The following is a 14,400-nucleotide window of genomic DNA, read 5'->3' on the forward strand; positions in this document are numbered from 1 at the left end:
TGAGTCACATCTACATCTACAGGAGATTACACAGGAAAGGGCACACATAAAGACTCCACAATATGTATGTAGTATCATTTTTACGGAGGTAATATTCTGGGTCTGCAAGACCCAATTTATAGAGCAGTAACTCTTAAAATAAGTTCCACCTACCCTTACGAGGACCCATTAGTATACGCGTTTTAGGCTGCACTTTTAACATGGGGCTTAATGTTAAAGCTTTGTTAAAATAAGAATTTGTCTTAAATCAATATTTCACTATAGAAACTTGGATTTTAGTGTCCCATGGTAATGAATTGTTAAAAATACGAGTATCTGTTACTACTTGTTGTATATTTCATATTCAATATAGAGTTCCTTAAAGAAAACAGAATGGCTAAGCGTGAGCAGAGATACCGACCACACGCTATCTACTTCAACTGCAAACGGAATACCGTCTGTCACGAAGTCGCGTCACGTTGGTTCCTCGCTAGGTTCCTGGATGTTCTCTTTTTTGCCACTATTCCTGAAAGAGTGGAAACCGTTACCTGCTGTCTTCACATAAGTGTGGACGCTCCAATAAAGGCTTAGTGGCCTGTAAAAATATCTCTTTAAAAGATGCCAAATTAATTTAAAAGTATGTCTTATAACTGACTACTTATTCTTAAATTCATGCTTTACAATAAGTTTTTTGTTACTGTAGGTCCTTAAAATGTATGCTTGGGAGGCGAGTTATGAGAAATACATTTTGAAGATAAGAGAGGAGGAGTTAAGTCTGCTGAGAACTAGAGAGCTATGGAACGCTTCCACTTCATTCTTCTGGCTTTGCTCTTCTTTTATGGTAAAAAAAACTAAAGTACAGGCTGATTGTTACTATTTATCATCCTATGCCTCCAAAATTTCAAATGAGTGGTGTGATGTGACGACTTTATCCCTTACAGTATACTGCAAATAATTTTAATTTCTCATAATCATTGTAGAGATTATCTATAAGGATTCTTTTTTATTTGGCTAAGTAGACATAGTTGATTCAGGGCTAGATATATAAGAGCTACTTCATTTTGATTCTGAAGGTGGTCTTAGTAGGTACAGGTATGGCGTATCACTCTCTTTCTAAAAGTTGTTAAAGGTAATAAACAAAGAAGTTTTCTGTATAACTATAAAATGTTTTTTATAATATAACTTAAATATTACTTTAATTTTTATATATATATATATATATATATATATATATATATATATATGTATGTATACGATATTACGTTGTTTTTATCAGATATATATATATATATATATATATATATATATATATATATATCGATATATATATATAGGTATATCGATATATAAAGTTATAAACAGTGACATGACATTTTCAAGATGAAAAATAAAAAAACCGTCTTTATTGCTCTCCTGCAATCCAATTCAGTCAATATTTAGGTAATTGTGATTGCACGGAAATTATAAACACACATCCTATTCCACTATTTGTCATCCCTTTATAATAAAAATTATCAAAATTGTTGTCTCTTGAAAATAACTTTATAAAACGCTGCCAATTTAACTGTTAATGATGACAGATTTTTCTTTCACCAGAAAGATACATCAAAATAAGACATTTTACATAAAAAATTACATCGTTGTATTAAACTGGATTAGAGATATATTAAAACAAATTAAAATACATACATGCATAAGAGAATCAAACCGTGGTCTTATATAAACCTTTTTGTTTATTTTTAATTATTTAAAAATAATTTCATCAGTATTAAAAATATGTCCCCACCATTTTGAATACCCTGTATAACCCTGTATATGTCATGTATGTGTATTATCTGCAGATATCACTTACGACGTTCGGTGTGTTTGTGCTGATAGACGATCACAATGTCCTGACACCTGAGATAGCCTTCGTGTCCTCAGCTCTCATCAACGTTATAAGATATCCTATATCACAGGGTCCTATCGTGATTCAAGGGTTAATCCAGGTTTGTTTAATATATAATATAAGACTTTTAATAATGTATGTTTGCTAAATAAATATATGTTGTGAAAACCAGTTAGTTTCTGGGCTGTAGGAAAACCAGGCAAAGTTTGAATATTGGCAGTCAGTTCGTGTACATGTAATTCAAATATACGCCAATAGCTTTGTACCTGTAGAATCGGCACAAATTTCACGCTGATTTCGGCCTGTCCCATAACAGCGCTAAACTTTGTGGCAGCCAGAATAAAAGTCATCTGTACATTTTCCATCGTTATAGTTACAAATAGAATAACACTAGATTTCGAGGACTGAAAACTACCCTCTTCTTAAGGTAAACAAATCTTAATACATTAAAATCTAAACGTGTGGCAATGGACTGTCACTCAAATTTTTAAGTGATTCCTAACTGCTACACTAACGCTATGAATTCCAGACTAGGGAGAATGGACCCAGCAATTTCACTGCACAGGAACCAAGAGCACAAACACGTTACACACCCACAAGTGAAGGTGGAACACGAACGAGGAAATCAATATCGGCATTTCCTGAATCCGAAATCCCACTACCCTTTCAAATCATCCATCACCAATAACAGACTTTACAAAAAACATTACAACAATTAAACATTTTTGTATTGTAGCTCTACCCAATGACCTGACCCATAATATCATGGGTTCAAAGACGAGTATTATCCAGCACCATTAAGTTCATCATTGTAAGCAAAGCTTTTTAATTTTAAATGTGTACTTTAAGCGTCAGTATCCAGTATTTAAAGTAAACATATTTGCGAAGTGTTGACAGATATCAAGGTTTTCCACGAGTTCTCACGATTAGTTATGAAAACAAGCAAATATGCTCGTCTTGAGCGTGCTTGTAAAATAAGAGTGTATAATTGTATTTGGATTGAGGAGAGATCCTAGTAGTAACATTAAAAATTCTGCATGTGATAGATTTGTTATTAAAAGCATTGTTGTTTTTATCAGATTTTCGTGGTTAAGCTAAGATATTTTCAGATCTGTTTCTTATCGTTTGTACGCAAGAGGTTAGACGAACATACATGGTGTACAACATTAGTTATGTAGTTTCTAAGATTTCATGATTTCATGTCAGTCAGTGGTATTTGGGTCTTATTTATATACACGATATTTATTAAATTTATATACTTATTATTTATATACTTCCTTCGTGTTGTTACAAAGGTCTATAAACTATATTGTCCCGTTTATGAGGAAATATTACAAACAATTAACGTCTATTATTTGAGTTACATTTACTTTGGAGTTATCACGTGACTTGAACTGTAGCTGATCACTGAAATATTTCAGGTTTTGGTGGCTATCAAGAGGATAAACAAGTTTATGAATGCTGATGAACTGGATTTATCATCTGTCTCCCATGGCAACCACAACAGTAAGAGTTCTGTTATTATTGATATAGCATGGGCACATTTATAACAAATACAAATTCACATTTTTTCTTGCTATTTATTCAAATTGTAAAATTAATCAATAAAAACCATCTACATAGATTCATAAAAAAAATCAAATTAATGTAAAGATTTGGACACGAAAGCATTCTTTTAGTTGAGTTTTGAATTTAAAAATAATTTTATAACTGATCTATTTAGAGAACTTAAGGTGAATTCTCTTGAAGTGCGTTCAAACCTGCGACAGTTATAATGATCATAAAGACTTTTGTTAAATGTTAAAATTATTGAATATATATACTACTTTTGGTATTAACAAATCTTTTTCTGCGCGGCAGATTATATTTTGACTGCAGTATCAGCCAAGAGTTTTCGTTTACCGAGAACGTTCCCTTAGCGAGATTTTTTCTAATCATCCAAGTAATTTGTAGGAAGATTGAAAATAAAAGTAATAATAATTTTAGTATTTTATTTATTATGCGACAAACTGTTTAGTGAAGATTTTTCTCTACAAGCATATTAAGATTGCTTTTTACCTCACAACTGGAAAAATAATGTAAAATTAAATATGGCAGAACAACCTTTTTATGACAAACTCCAAGTTACTTACATCTTCCACCTGACTACTTCTCAGACTCTCTATCACAACTTTCCATTAGCAACACCTGTAAATATTTCAAATTTAAGGAAACTAATTACCGAACAACAAGATATACTAAAGCAATTAATATAATGGCTAGTTTAATCCGTGTTTAGCCCCGATAATAAAGTAAGATGATCACACCCTGTGATCTTATATTTCATTAAGATATTAATTAAGCATTTTAATGATAAACTACGTCTTAGATGAGCCAATGGCCGTAGAATCAGCGTCGTTCTCGTGGATTTCATCCAGTCCTGACGTTAGTCCAGTTCTGCGCAACATCACTCTGAGGGTGCTGCCTGGAAAGTTGGTAGCAGTGGTGGGGGCTGTTGGCTCCGGCAAATCTTCTCTCGTATCTGCCTTTCTGGGCGAAATGATCAAGATCTCTGGGCACATAAACACCCTGGTAAGTATTATTTACTAATCTATTTATTTGAGTCTTCTGTTAGATACAGGAGTCGAGTTTGTAATTTTTAATCATAACAGCTGAGCTTCGTAAGGCCATCTCCAATAGATTGTTATAGTAACTAGTGGGATTGTCTAGAGCGTCCGAAACGTTAAAACCTCGGATTACAATGATAGTCAATTAATGTATAAGGTCGACATGGGATTTAGTTTTTTAAGCATTCAACATTTTTATACATTCTAATGTTTCATTTTGTTTCATTATTTCAAAAAATTATAATAAAAATTTAATTTTTGATCCAGTGGCGTAGCTATATTGGATGGCACCCGGTGCGGAAGTTGGTGGTGTCACCCCATCGAAAGTAAAAAGCAATACATTTTATACGATAAAGGTTATGGATATAATATTTTTTTTTATAATCTATCACTATAGAATAATACACGTTTAACAATTCACGCCAACCAAACACAGTACACTTCACGAAAAAAATGAGAAATGTTGCAACTCAACGTCGTAGAACGCGAGTATGGGACGGGGGATCTCCCACAACAGCGTCAAGCTCTTTGCGGGAATCCTCGAATTATACATAGAGCTGAGCTAGTGCTAATGAAAGAATCCCCGAAAAAAAAAAACATTTTGTGCTAGCGATTTATTTTTGTTTGTTTGTACATTGATGAGCTTTGATGTAGTTATAAGATCTATTATTTAATGTGGTGCCGAAGTGAGGGGTTACATTAAAAGCATTAAAGTAGAGTCTGTGCAAAAAATCTGTATAAAAAATGTTTGATTTGCCTAATAACACTCCTAATTACGTAATTTACCTAGAGACAGTATTTGAAAAACTACACTTGTTTACTTTAAATATTAATTTAAATTATTTAGTTAAACTGTGGAATTTAGAAGAAACTCGTCTTTCTAAAATTCTTGCAAAGCATATTTTAAATAAAAACTCCGTTTGTTGCAGAGAATAGACAGTATTTGGCTATTGATGTGAGTTTTAATGTTGAAAATGCAGAGGCACTGAAGACCCAGTTGATAGGTATAGTGGAGGCGGTGCGGCCTTGGTGGCGCGCTGACTGAGGGGGTCGGGCCAGAACATCCATTGTCCACCAATAATAACAGATTATTGATTTTGATTTGGGCGATAGAGGGTTTCTTTATTACCGACAATTATGGGATTCAAGCTGATTCCTAGGCAATAAAGGCAAGGGCAGACCTTGTCAATATTACAAGCCATGGGTAGGAGGGACTAACGTTAATTGCTCGTTATGTAATATACAAAAATTTGAAGACGTTTTAAATTTTGTTGCGAAGTGTCCAATCTTATCGGCATTGAGAAAGTATTGGTTTGAATAGTTGATATTATCGTAAAAGGAAATTCTATTCTTATCTTAATGGGAAGGGTTGGCTGTTATTGGACAAGTACATGAGATATGCGTGGAGATACCGTTGGAATCTTTTAAATTTTATTAAATTATATGAATAGTTCATACCCGTGTCTAAACCTACTAAACATTATGGTTGCATTTAAAGGATAGCAACTGGCTATAGATTTTAACATTGTTAGATTACATTCTTTATTATTGGATTGTAATAAAAATTGTATAGTAGTATTGTATACGAAATTACTTAGTTCTGTACTTGTTTGTGTCCATCCAGAGATTATAGGCAGTAAGAGTGATAATGGATACAGTGGCTTAATTTATTTTATTTGTATATATGGTTAAACCTTACAGTACTCAATACGGTATTTTTCCCATTTTTTGCGTGTGCGTGTGGGTGTATAGATATAGTATGCGTTTTTACTCATTGCACAGTATAAGGTCATCTATAATATATGTAATTAATAATAATATTAGATAACATGCTATCGGGGAAAAACATTTCATCATATATTGGAAATATATAGTTTTTGTTACCTTTTTGTGAACGGTTGCTCTGTTTATGTATTTTTTAGTACTGTATATAGTAATATTTTCGTTTTGTTGTTTTCTTTTCTAATGAGTAACTGTTGTGTTTGGTGTTTGGTTACTGATGCCACAAAGGCGAATATGGTTTATACTTATTATCGTAACAGTAGGCCATCCAATGCCGACGGTTTACCAGGCTTTCACTGTGCTTTAAGAATTGAATTTGAACAGAACATATATAATAGTATTGAAATATCCGTACAAAAATAATGCTATTTCTTATTTAGTTTTACAGCAAAGCGCTTTTTAATTTAATTCATTCATTCACTTAAAATAATATTTTTTATTTATATGTAGAATTTAACCTAAATAGATATAGAGAATCTAAATATACCAGTGTGTATCAAGGAACAGCAGTATAAATCTAAATATACCAGTGTGTATTAAGGAAGAGCAGTAGAAATCTTAATATACCAGTGTGTATCAAGGAAGAGCAGTAGAAATCTAAATACACCAGTGTGTATCAAGGAACATCAGTAGAAATCTAAATATACCAGTGTGTATCAAGGAAGAGCAGTAGAAATCTAAATATACCAGTGTGTATCAAGGAACATCAGTAGAAATCTAAATATACCAGTGTGTATCAAGGAAGAGCAGTAGAAATCTAAATATACCAGTGTGTATCAAGGAACAGCAGTAGAAATCTAAATATACCAGTGTGTATCAAGGAAGAGTAGTAGAAATCTAAATATACCAGTGTGTATCAAGGAAGAGCAGTAGAAATCTAAATATACCAGTGTGTATCAAGGAACAGCAGTAGAAATCTTGAACAAGCATTCAAACGTGGGTGGAAGAACACAACGGCAGCTGCAATGTACAATGCAATTTCTGGGCTAGATTAATTTAAAATAACACAAGCTCTGTGAATATTTATGTGTGTGTTATATTTAACCAAAATTAATGAGAATATCAGGTAAAATCTAAGTTTAATTTATTCATTAAACTTCTTATACTCTTTAGACTTGAATTCATCACCTCGTTTAACTCTTTAAAGAACTCCATTTAAATATAAGCACATTTAATTTAAATAAAATTATCTTATAATGTTTCTGAATAAATTTATGGCAAATAATGTAAAATAATCAAATATTCTGGAATAAGATAAACTTTGAGGATCATACTGGTTATATGATTCCTCTAAACGCTATCTTCCTTCCTCAGAATCACATGGAATATTAAATAAATCAATACCTATTTTGGAAAGAAAAGAAATCTCTTTATTTTCAAATAGGATGATATAATCGTGTTATTTAATGAAATTTGTTGACAAAACCTGATACTCACAAAAAATATCGAATAATTCATAGTTTGCAGTCGCATCAAAAACATACATAAATCATTGATGGAAAACTTCTGACTGTTGAATTTTTATCTTACTTTCAATATCTTTCAAAGCTAATTCTAAAATATCTTCCATAAATTGCTCTTTACTCATTTGTCATTGGTTTGTATGTTTCAACCCTATATCCATATCCTAACTCAGTTTTTATTGGGATATAAATTGAATCAATAAGATATACATATTCTTTGTTACTTAAATAAGTTTGTAACTGTTGTTTAACATATTTTGGCAATTCATTGAATTATTTTTGATATAATTTTGAACACATTCCTAAATGTTAGAAATTTTAAAGAGCTTGGAGAGTCCATTTTTCACGCGTTTATTATACTGTGCAACCTTGACTATTTAATACAAAAATTATTATTGAATGAATTTAATTTCTCAAAAAATTTCCTAAATTTATTCAGAATCTTGATTTTTCTAAATTATTTTGTTACAATGTGATTGATTTTATGAAATCACGTGTGAAAATTACAATAATAAGTTGAAATAAACAAAAAAAATTAGTAATGCATATACACAAACTACAACAATGTGTTTTCAACTGTAGGCTGAATATTTCTTTAATGTTGATGATTTTATTTCAAGTCAATTTGAAGAAATGATATTGCGTGAACGAAATAATCAACTAAATGCAGAATCTTAGTGGACTTTGATGGGATGCAATAAAACAATTAACAAACATAATTCTCTGAATGCTGGATCGTATATTGAGTTTCCACGAGAACTTAAAAATAGAAAAGCTTGTATTAATTTTAAAAATGATTATGGTCAATTTTGATTTAGTTTGTTTTAGATTTGCTGTAGAAAACACGAAAGCTTGATTGATTTAAGTTATGAAATATTTTATGGATTTCATTATCCATTTTTATTCAAAGATGTGAAGGTTTTTGAAAACATAAGTTTTGATCTAAAATATAGATATCCGAAATAATTATACTTTTGATGAAAATGTCAAACTATTCCAATGCAAATATCAGAAGTTTATGATGCTAAATTTAACATTGATTTATTGTATTTGAAACAAGATGATAAGTCGCATTATGTTTTGATAAAAGATTTCAATAGATTAATGAGTTCTCAGTTATCTAACCATAAAGAAAGAAATTTGTTATGTAGAAGATGTTTACGATTTTTTAACAAATCTGGAGTTATAACAGATCATTTGGAAATTTGTAAGCAATATGTAGTTTGCAAACCGATTATGCCATATACAGGTCAAACCACTAAATTTACTAATTATAAAAAGAAATGTCCTTATTATATGGATTTTGAAAGTATATTAGAGAAAATTCCAACATGTAAGAACAATCCACAAAAATCTAATACAACTAAGATTCAGAAGCATATTCCTTATGGCTTTACTTAAATTGTAGTGTCAAATGTAACAAATACAATGTAATAATGTATAAACCGATATGTTAAAGAGCAAAAAAATGAAGACGTACGAAATGTTCTAGATAAATTGTTTGAAGAGTTTAATAAGTTATGAAAGTATATAGCTGAAAAATATAATTCAAAGAACAAAAAGCCTGTGAATTTAACTGAAAAGGAAGATATTTTGTTTAAGAATTCTAACTTTTGCAATATTTGTGAATCAGAAGTTTTAATAATATAGTTGGCAGAAAGTTAAATCTAACAAACCAATTTATATTGGATTTTAAGTTCTTGACCAATAAAAATGGTTAATATGACCTAGAATTGAATATATGTTACATGGATACAGATAGTTATTTCCTTGAAGAAGGATCGATGTAAAGTTATTAAAGAAAATATAAATGATATGATACAAGTGATTATCATTTTTATCATATTAAAGAAGCTATAAACGAATTCTATATAATTTCGATATCAAATACACCTAGACTACTAAATAAAAAATAAAAATATAGTGTAATCTAGATGAATAGTTATTCTACTGTAATTGTCTCGTCAGGTGCACAATTGAACTAGAGCTAAACTCAACATTCACATTGAATCAATTCCTCCTGCGATAGCTACGTTATGTGTACAAAAGACAGTAGTTGCACAAATACACCTAGACTACTAAATAAAAAATAAAAATATAGTGTGATCTAGATGAATAGGTATTCTACTGTAATTGTCTCGTCAGGTGCACAATTGAACTAGAGCTAAACTCAACATTCACATTGAATCAATTCTTCCCGCGATAGCTACGTTATGTGTACAAAAGACAGTAGTTGCACAAATACACCTAGACTACTAAATAAGAAATAAAAATATAGTGTAATCTAGATGAATAGTTATTCTAATTGTAATTGTCTCGTCAGGTGCACAATTGAACTAGAGCTAAACTCAACATTCACATTGAATCAATTCTTCCCGCGATAGCTACGTTATGTGTACAAAAGACAGTAGTTGCACAAATACACCTAGACTACTAAATAAGAAATAAAAATATAGTGTAATCTAGATGAATAGGTATTCTAATTGTCACGTCAGGTGCACAATTGAACTAGAGCTAAACTCAACATTCACATTGAATCAATAGCTACGTTATGTGTACAAAAGACAGTAGTTGCACAAATACACCTAGACTACTAAATAAAAAATATAGTGTGATCTAGATGAATAGACTGTAACTGCACAATTGAACTAGAGCATTCACATTGAATCAAAAAATATAGTTGCACAAATACACCTAGACTACAGTGTAATCTAGATGAATAGGTATTCTAATTGTATCGTCAGGTGCACAATTGAACTAGAGCTAAACTCAACATTCACATTGAATCAATTCTTCCCGCGATAGCTACGTTATGTGTACAAATGACAGTAGTTGCACAAATACACCTAGACTACTAAATAAGAAATAAAAATATAGTGTAATCTAGATGAATAGGTATTCTAATTGTCACGTCAGGTGCACAATTGAACTAGAGCTAAACTCAACATTCACATTGAATCAATTCTTCCCGCGATAGCTACGTTATGTGTACAAATGACAGTAGTTGCACAAATACACCTAGACTACTAAATAAGAAATAAAAATATAGTGTAATCTAGATGAATAGGTATTCTAATTGTCACGTCAGGTGCACAATTGAACTAGAGCTAAACTCAACATTCACATTGAATCAATTCTTCCCGCGATAGCTACGTTATGTGTACAAATGACAGTAGTTGCACAAATACACCTAGACTACTAAATAAGAAATAAAAATATAGTGTAATCTAGATGAATAGGTATTCTACTGTAATTGTCACGTCAGGTGCACAACTGAACTAGAGCTAAACTCAACATTCACATTGAATCAATTCCTCCCGCGATAGCTACGGTATGTGTACAAAAGACAGTAGTTGTACAAATACAGATTTTACAAATATATCATACCATATAATATTTGACTGACCCTTTTTCTATTCTACCGCACAACTAATCATATCATAGTAATTTCGCATTCATTATACAGGGGAGTATTGCGTACGTCCCACAGCAAGCCTGGATTCAGAATGCCACAGTAAGAGAGAATATTGTGTTCGGACACAAATATAACGAGAGCTTGTACAACCGAACTGTAGACAACTGCTGCCTCCGCCCAGATATAGAAATATTTCCTGCTGGAGATTCCACTGAAATAGGAGAGAAGGTAACAATACTAAGAAATAAACATAGTTAAAAATATGCAATAGTATTAATCGTAATACGTTGCTTATTAAGTGGATTATGTAGACGAGGCGGGCCGTTCTGACCCTTCGTGTTCTTAGTCAATTTTAATTTTCCTGATGTTGGTATTCGCACTGAAAGACACAGGATTAACATACTTATGAAGTAGTTTTTTTCTCTCTTTTGAGTGTACTCTATAAGCCAAGTCAGTTGTACACCACATCAGTTAATTCCAAGCACTATTTGTAACACCTTCGATTGTTTAGAACAATTAAACTCTTTGACAACAATTTCCAAATTAAAAAAGTGTCGTTATTTGAAATTTTCAGTGTTAAAAGATTAAATTTATAAAGCTAAAAATTGTAATTTATTTTAAAACATAGATTTTTAAAATGTATATTTTGCAGGGAATAAACCTGAGCGGAGGCCAAAAACATAGGGTGAGTCTGGCTAGAGCAGTGTACCACAATGCAGACATCTATCTGATGGACGACCCACTCAGCGCTGTCGACCCTCACGTTGGAAAACACATTTTTGAAAAAGTCATCGGCCCAGAGGGTCAGCTACAAATGAAGGTGTGTAATACAACTCAGTAGTTCACCAATTTGGAGTTTAACCAAACTTTGAACCTAAGAAATTTATAATTGTGTAAGGGTTCAATTTGTACCTCAAATTGTTTTAAGGGCATATGAATTGTTATATCTTAATGAGAAGTAATATTTTGAGTTTTTCCATTAGTTATCCTTTGTTTGAAGGTTATTTTTGTGACTTAGGCGTGCCACAACGCTTTGGTAAGATTTGTTTATTTAACGTAGTTTGTAATTATGTATTAGGTTAGTTCTTTACCTGAAGAAGAGATCAGATTGCAGATTTCTAAACGTAGTGTTACTGATTTCTTGTTTCACTGAACGATGGCAATATCCGGATAAATCATGTTTCCTTCACATTAGTTATCGTCTTTGGGTTTTATATTTACTTTATTTTCATCAATATTCGACAATATTCCATTAGTAAGAATCTAGTTTGAGGGTAGGCAACCTCTGTACTCGGGGCAGTGCATTTTAGATGGGCCTCCTAAGTAACCGCTGTAGACTCCAAGACGACTGACGAAAACGCGTTACTACTCATGATCAAACTCAAAATCAAATCATCTCTATTCTGACAGTTTACAAAAATCTATAATAGTGTCAATAAATACAGTTCGTTATAGGCATAACAGAACACGTTCGAGAAGGTTATTAATTATAGGATATCATGATTAGTGACAGTGGCATATCTATTAGATGTAACTTCCACTAGCCTTTCCTAGTTTTTAAACGTATAATTTGTGCCTTATAAGCCGTATAAGCTTTCCATCCTAAACAAAAATCATTATTAGATGTGTATGATCGATCAGGAGCACAAATAGCTGGAGCTGATGTTCAGTATGGATTTAGAGATAACATAAATACATCACATGCTCTGTTTGACATTACAAAGTTTATTTCAAGTCAGATTGCGTTGAAAAAGCGGGTGCTGATTACATTTTTAGATTTGGCAAAGGCCTTTGATTCTGTTGACAGGACAAAGCTTATTGCAAAGTTAGATGCAGTTGATGTAATGAGTAAAGAATTAGAGTGGTTCAGGAGTTACTTCCAGAATCGGCTTCAGGTAGTTTCTATAAATGGAATCAAGAGTGACAATGCTGGTGTTGATTTTAGAGTTGTCCAAGGAAGCACTTTGGGGCCTCTATTTTTCTTAATTTATATCAATAATGTCTCGAAATTAAATGTCAAAGGAAAATTATTTTTGTTTGCTGATGACACGGCTGTTGTCTCTGCCGGCTGCACGTGGGACGAAGTTTTCGAACATGCTTTGGAAGATTTATCAAAAATTAAAACGTGGTTTGACCGTAACTCTCTTACAGTTAATGTTAGTGAAACTAAATATTTGCCCATCGTTACTAGAAATCATGCCTATCCTGGTCTTCGAACTTTAAGGATGCGTTCCTGCGATGATCCGCTGTCGAATGTGTGTGGGTGTGAAGCAATATTGCGCGTGTGGACCAGTACAAATATTTGAGTGTTATCTATCATTGATCATAAACTCTCCTGGGGCTTACACGCACAGTATTTGAATAAAGACTTAAGGAAACTTATATATGCATTTTCACAGCTTGGTCAGGTTTTGACGGTGGATCAGTGCAGGACTGTGTACTTTGCCTACGTGCAGTCGGTGTTACAATACGGTATACTGGTATGGGGTGGTGCTTCCGCTGCCATCTTGAAACCACTGGCGATCACACAGAGAGCAATAGTAAAAACTATTGTAAAAAGAGCTATAGATTTCCTACTTTATTGCTTTTTGTGGAATTTCCTGTGCTTAATATAAGACAGCTTTTTATCAAAACATTGTTATTATTCATAAGAAGTAATAAAGAAACGATTTTTACTGACTCATCATCGTTATGCAACAAGGCTCAAAGATAATTACGGTTATTCCATTCCTAGATTAATTCATAGTTCTGAAATTAGTAATTCATTTTATCTGGCCCAAATACTGTATCGAAATTTACCTAACGAAATTAGAGAAGCAGAGAGTGACAGCGTCATTGTATATAAGCGGAAGGTAACAGCATGGTTGCTTCGTGTTGGATGGCGGGCTGCAGAGGCGCTGTTGTTGTCAACTTACACCTAAGTAGATAGGTTCCGCCGTTTCTGCAACGTCCCAAAGAGGTCGAGTCGTCTCAGGGAGGTCGAGTTATATTTGTACCTAGGGCCACCTAGCAGTTGCTTAAATTCTTTGTTGTCAAAGTCGCGGTTCTTGTTCGTGTGCAACAAGTTGTGTTTTATTTTTTACACTGTACTGTTTCAGCAGTTGTCTTTGTTTTTTAATTCTCGGTTCTTGTTCGTGTGCAACAAGTTGTGTTTTATTTTTTACACTGTACTGTTTCAGCAGTTGTCTTTGTTTTTTAATTCTCGGTTCTTGTTCGTGTGCAACAAGTTGTGTTTTATTTTTTACACTGTACCGTTTCAGTAGTCTT

The 14,400-nt window shown here is 32.4% G+C and overlaps 1 protein-coding gene across 1 annotated transcript in view; it reads left to right on the forward strand.

The window, feature by feature from the left end:
* Positions 1-14,400, forward strand: part of LOC124371696 (multidrug resistance-associated protein 1-like) — a gene marked incomplete at its 3' end in the record, with an annotated part of 53,202 nt that overhangs the window by 17,861 nt on the left and 20,941 nt on the right. The window contains exons 7-12 of the mRNA XM_046830033.1: positions 683-820; positions 1,821-1,967; positions 3,289-3,373; positions 4,236-4,438; positions 11,185-11,361; positions 11,786-11,953. Coding sequence (XP_046685989.1) covers positions 683-820; positions 1,821-1,967; positions 3,289-3,373; positions 4,236-4,438; positions 11,185-11,361; positions 11,786-11,953 — 918 coding nt within the window. The remainder of the gene's footprint in view (positions 1-682; positions 821-1,820; positions 1,968-3,288; positions 3,374-4,235; positions 4,439-11,184; positions 11,362-11,785; positions 11,954-14,400) is intronic.

The sequence above is a fragment of the Homalodisca vitripennis genome, unplaced genomic scaffold (assembly GCF_021130785.1).
Source record: "Homalodisca vitripennis isolate AUS2020 unplaced genomic scaffold, UT_GWSS_2.1 ScUCBcl_1858;HRSCAF=6002, whole genome shotgun sequence".
NCBI classification, from domain to species: Eukaryota; Metazoa; Arthropoda; class Insecta; order Hemiptera; family Cicadellidae; genus Homalodisca; species Homalodisca vitripennis.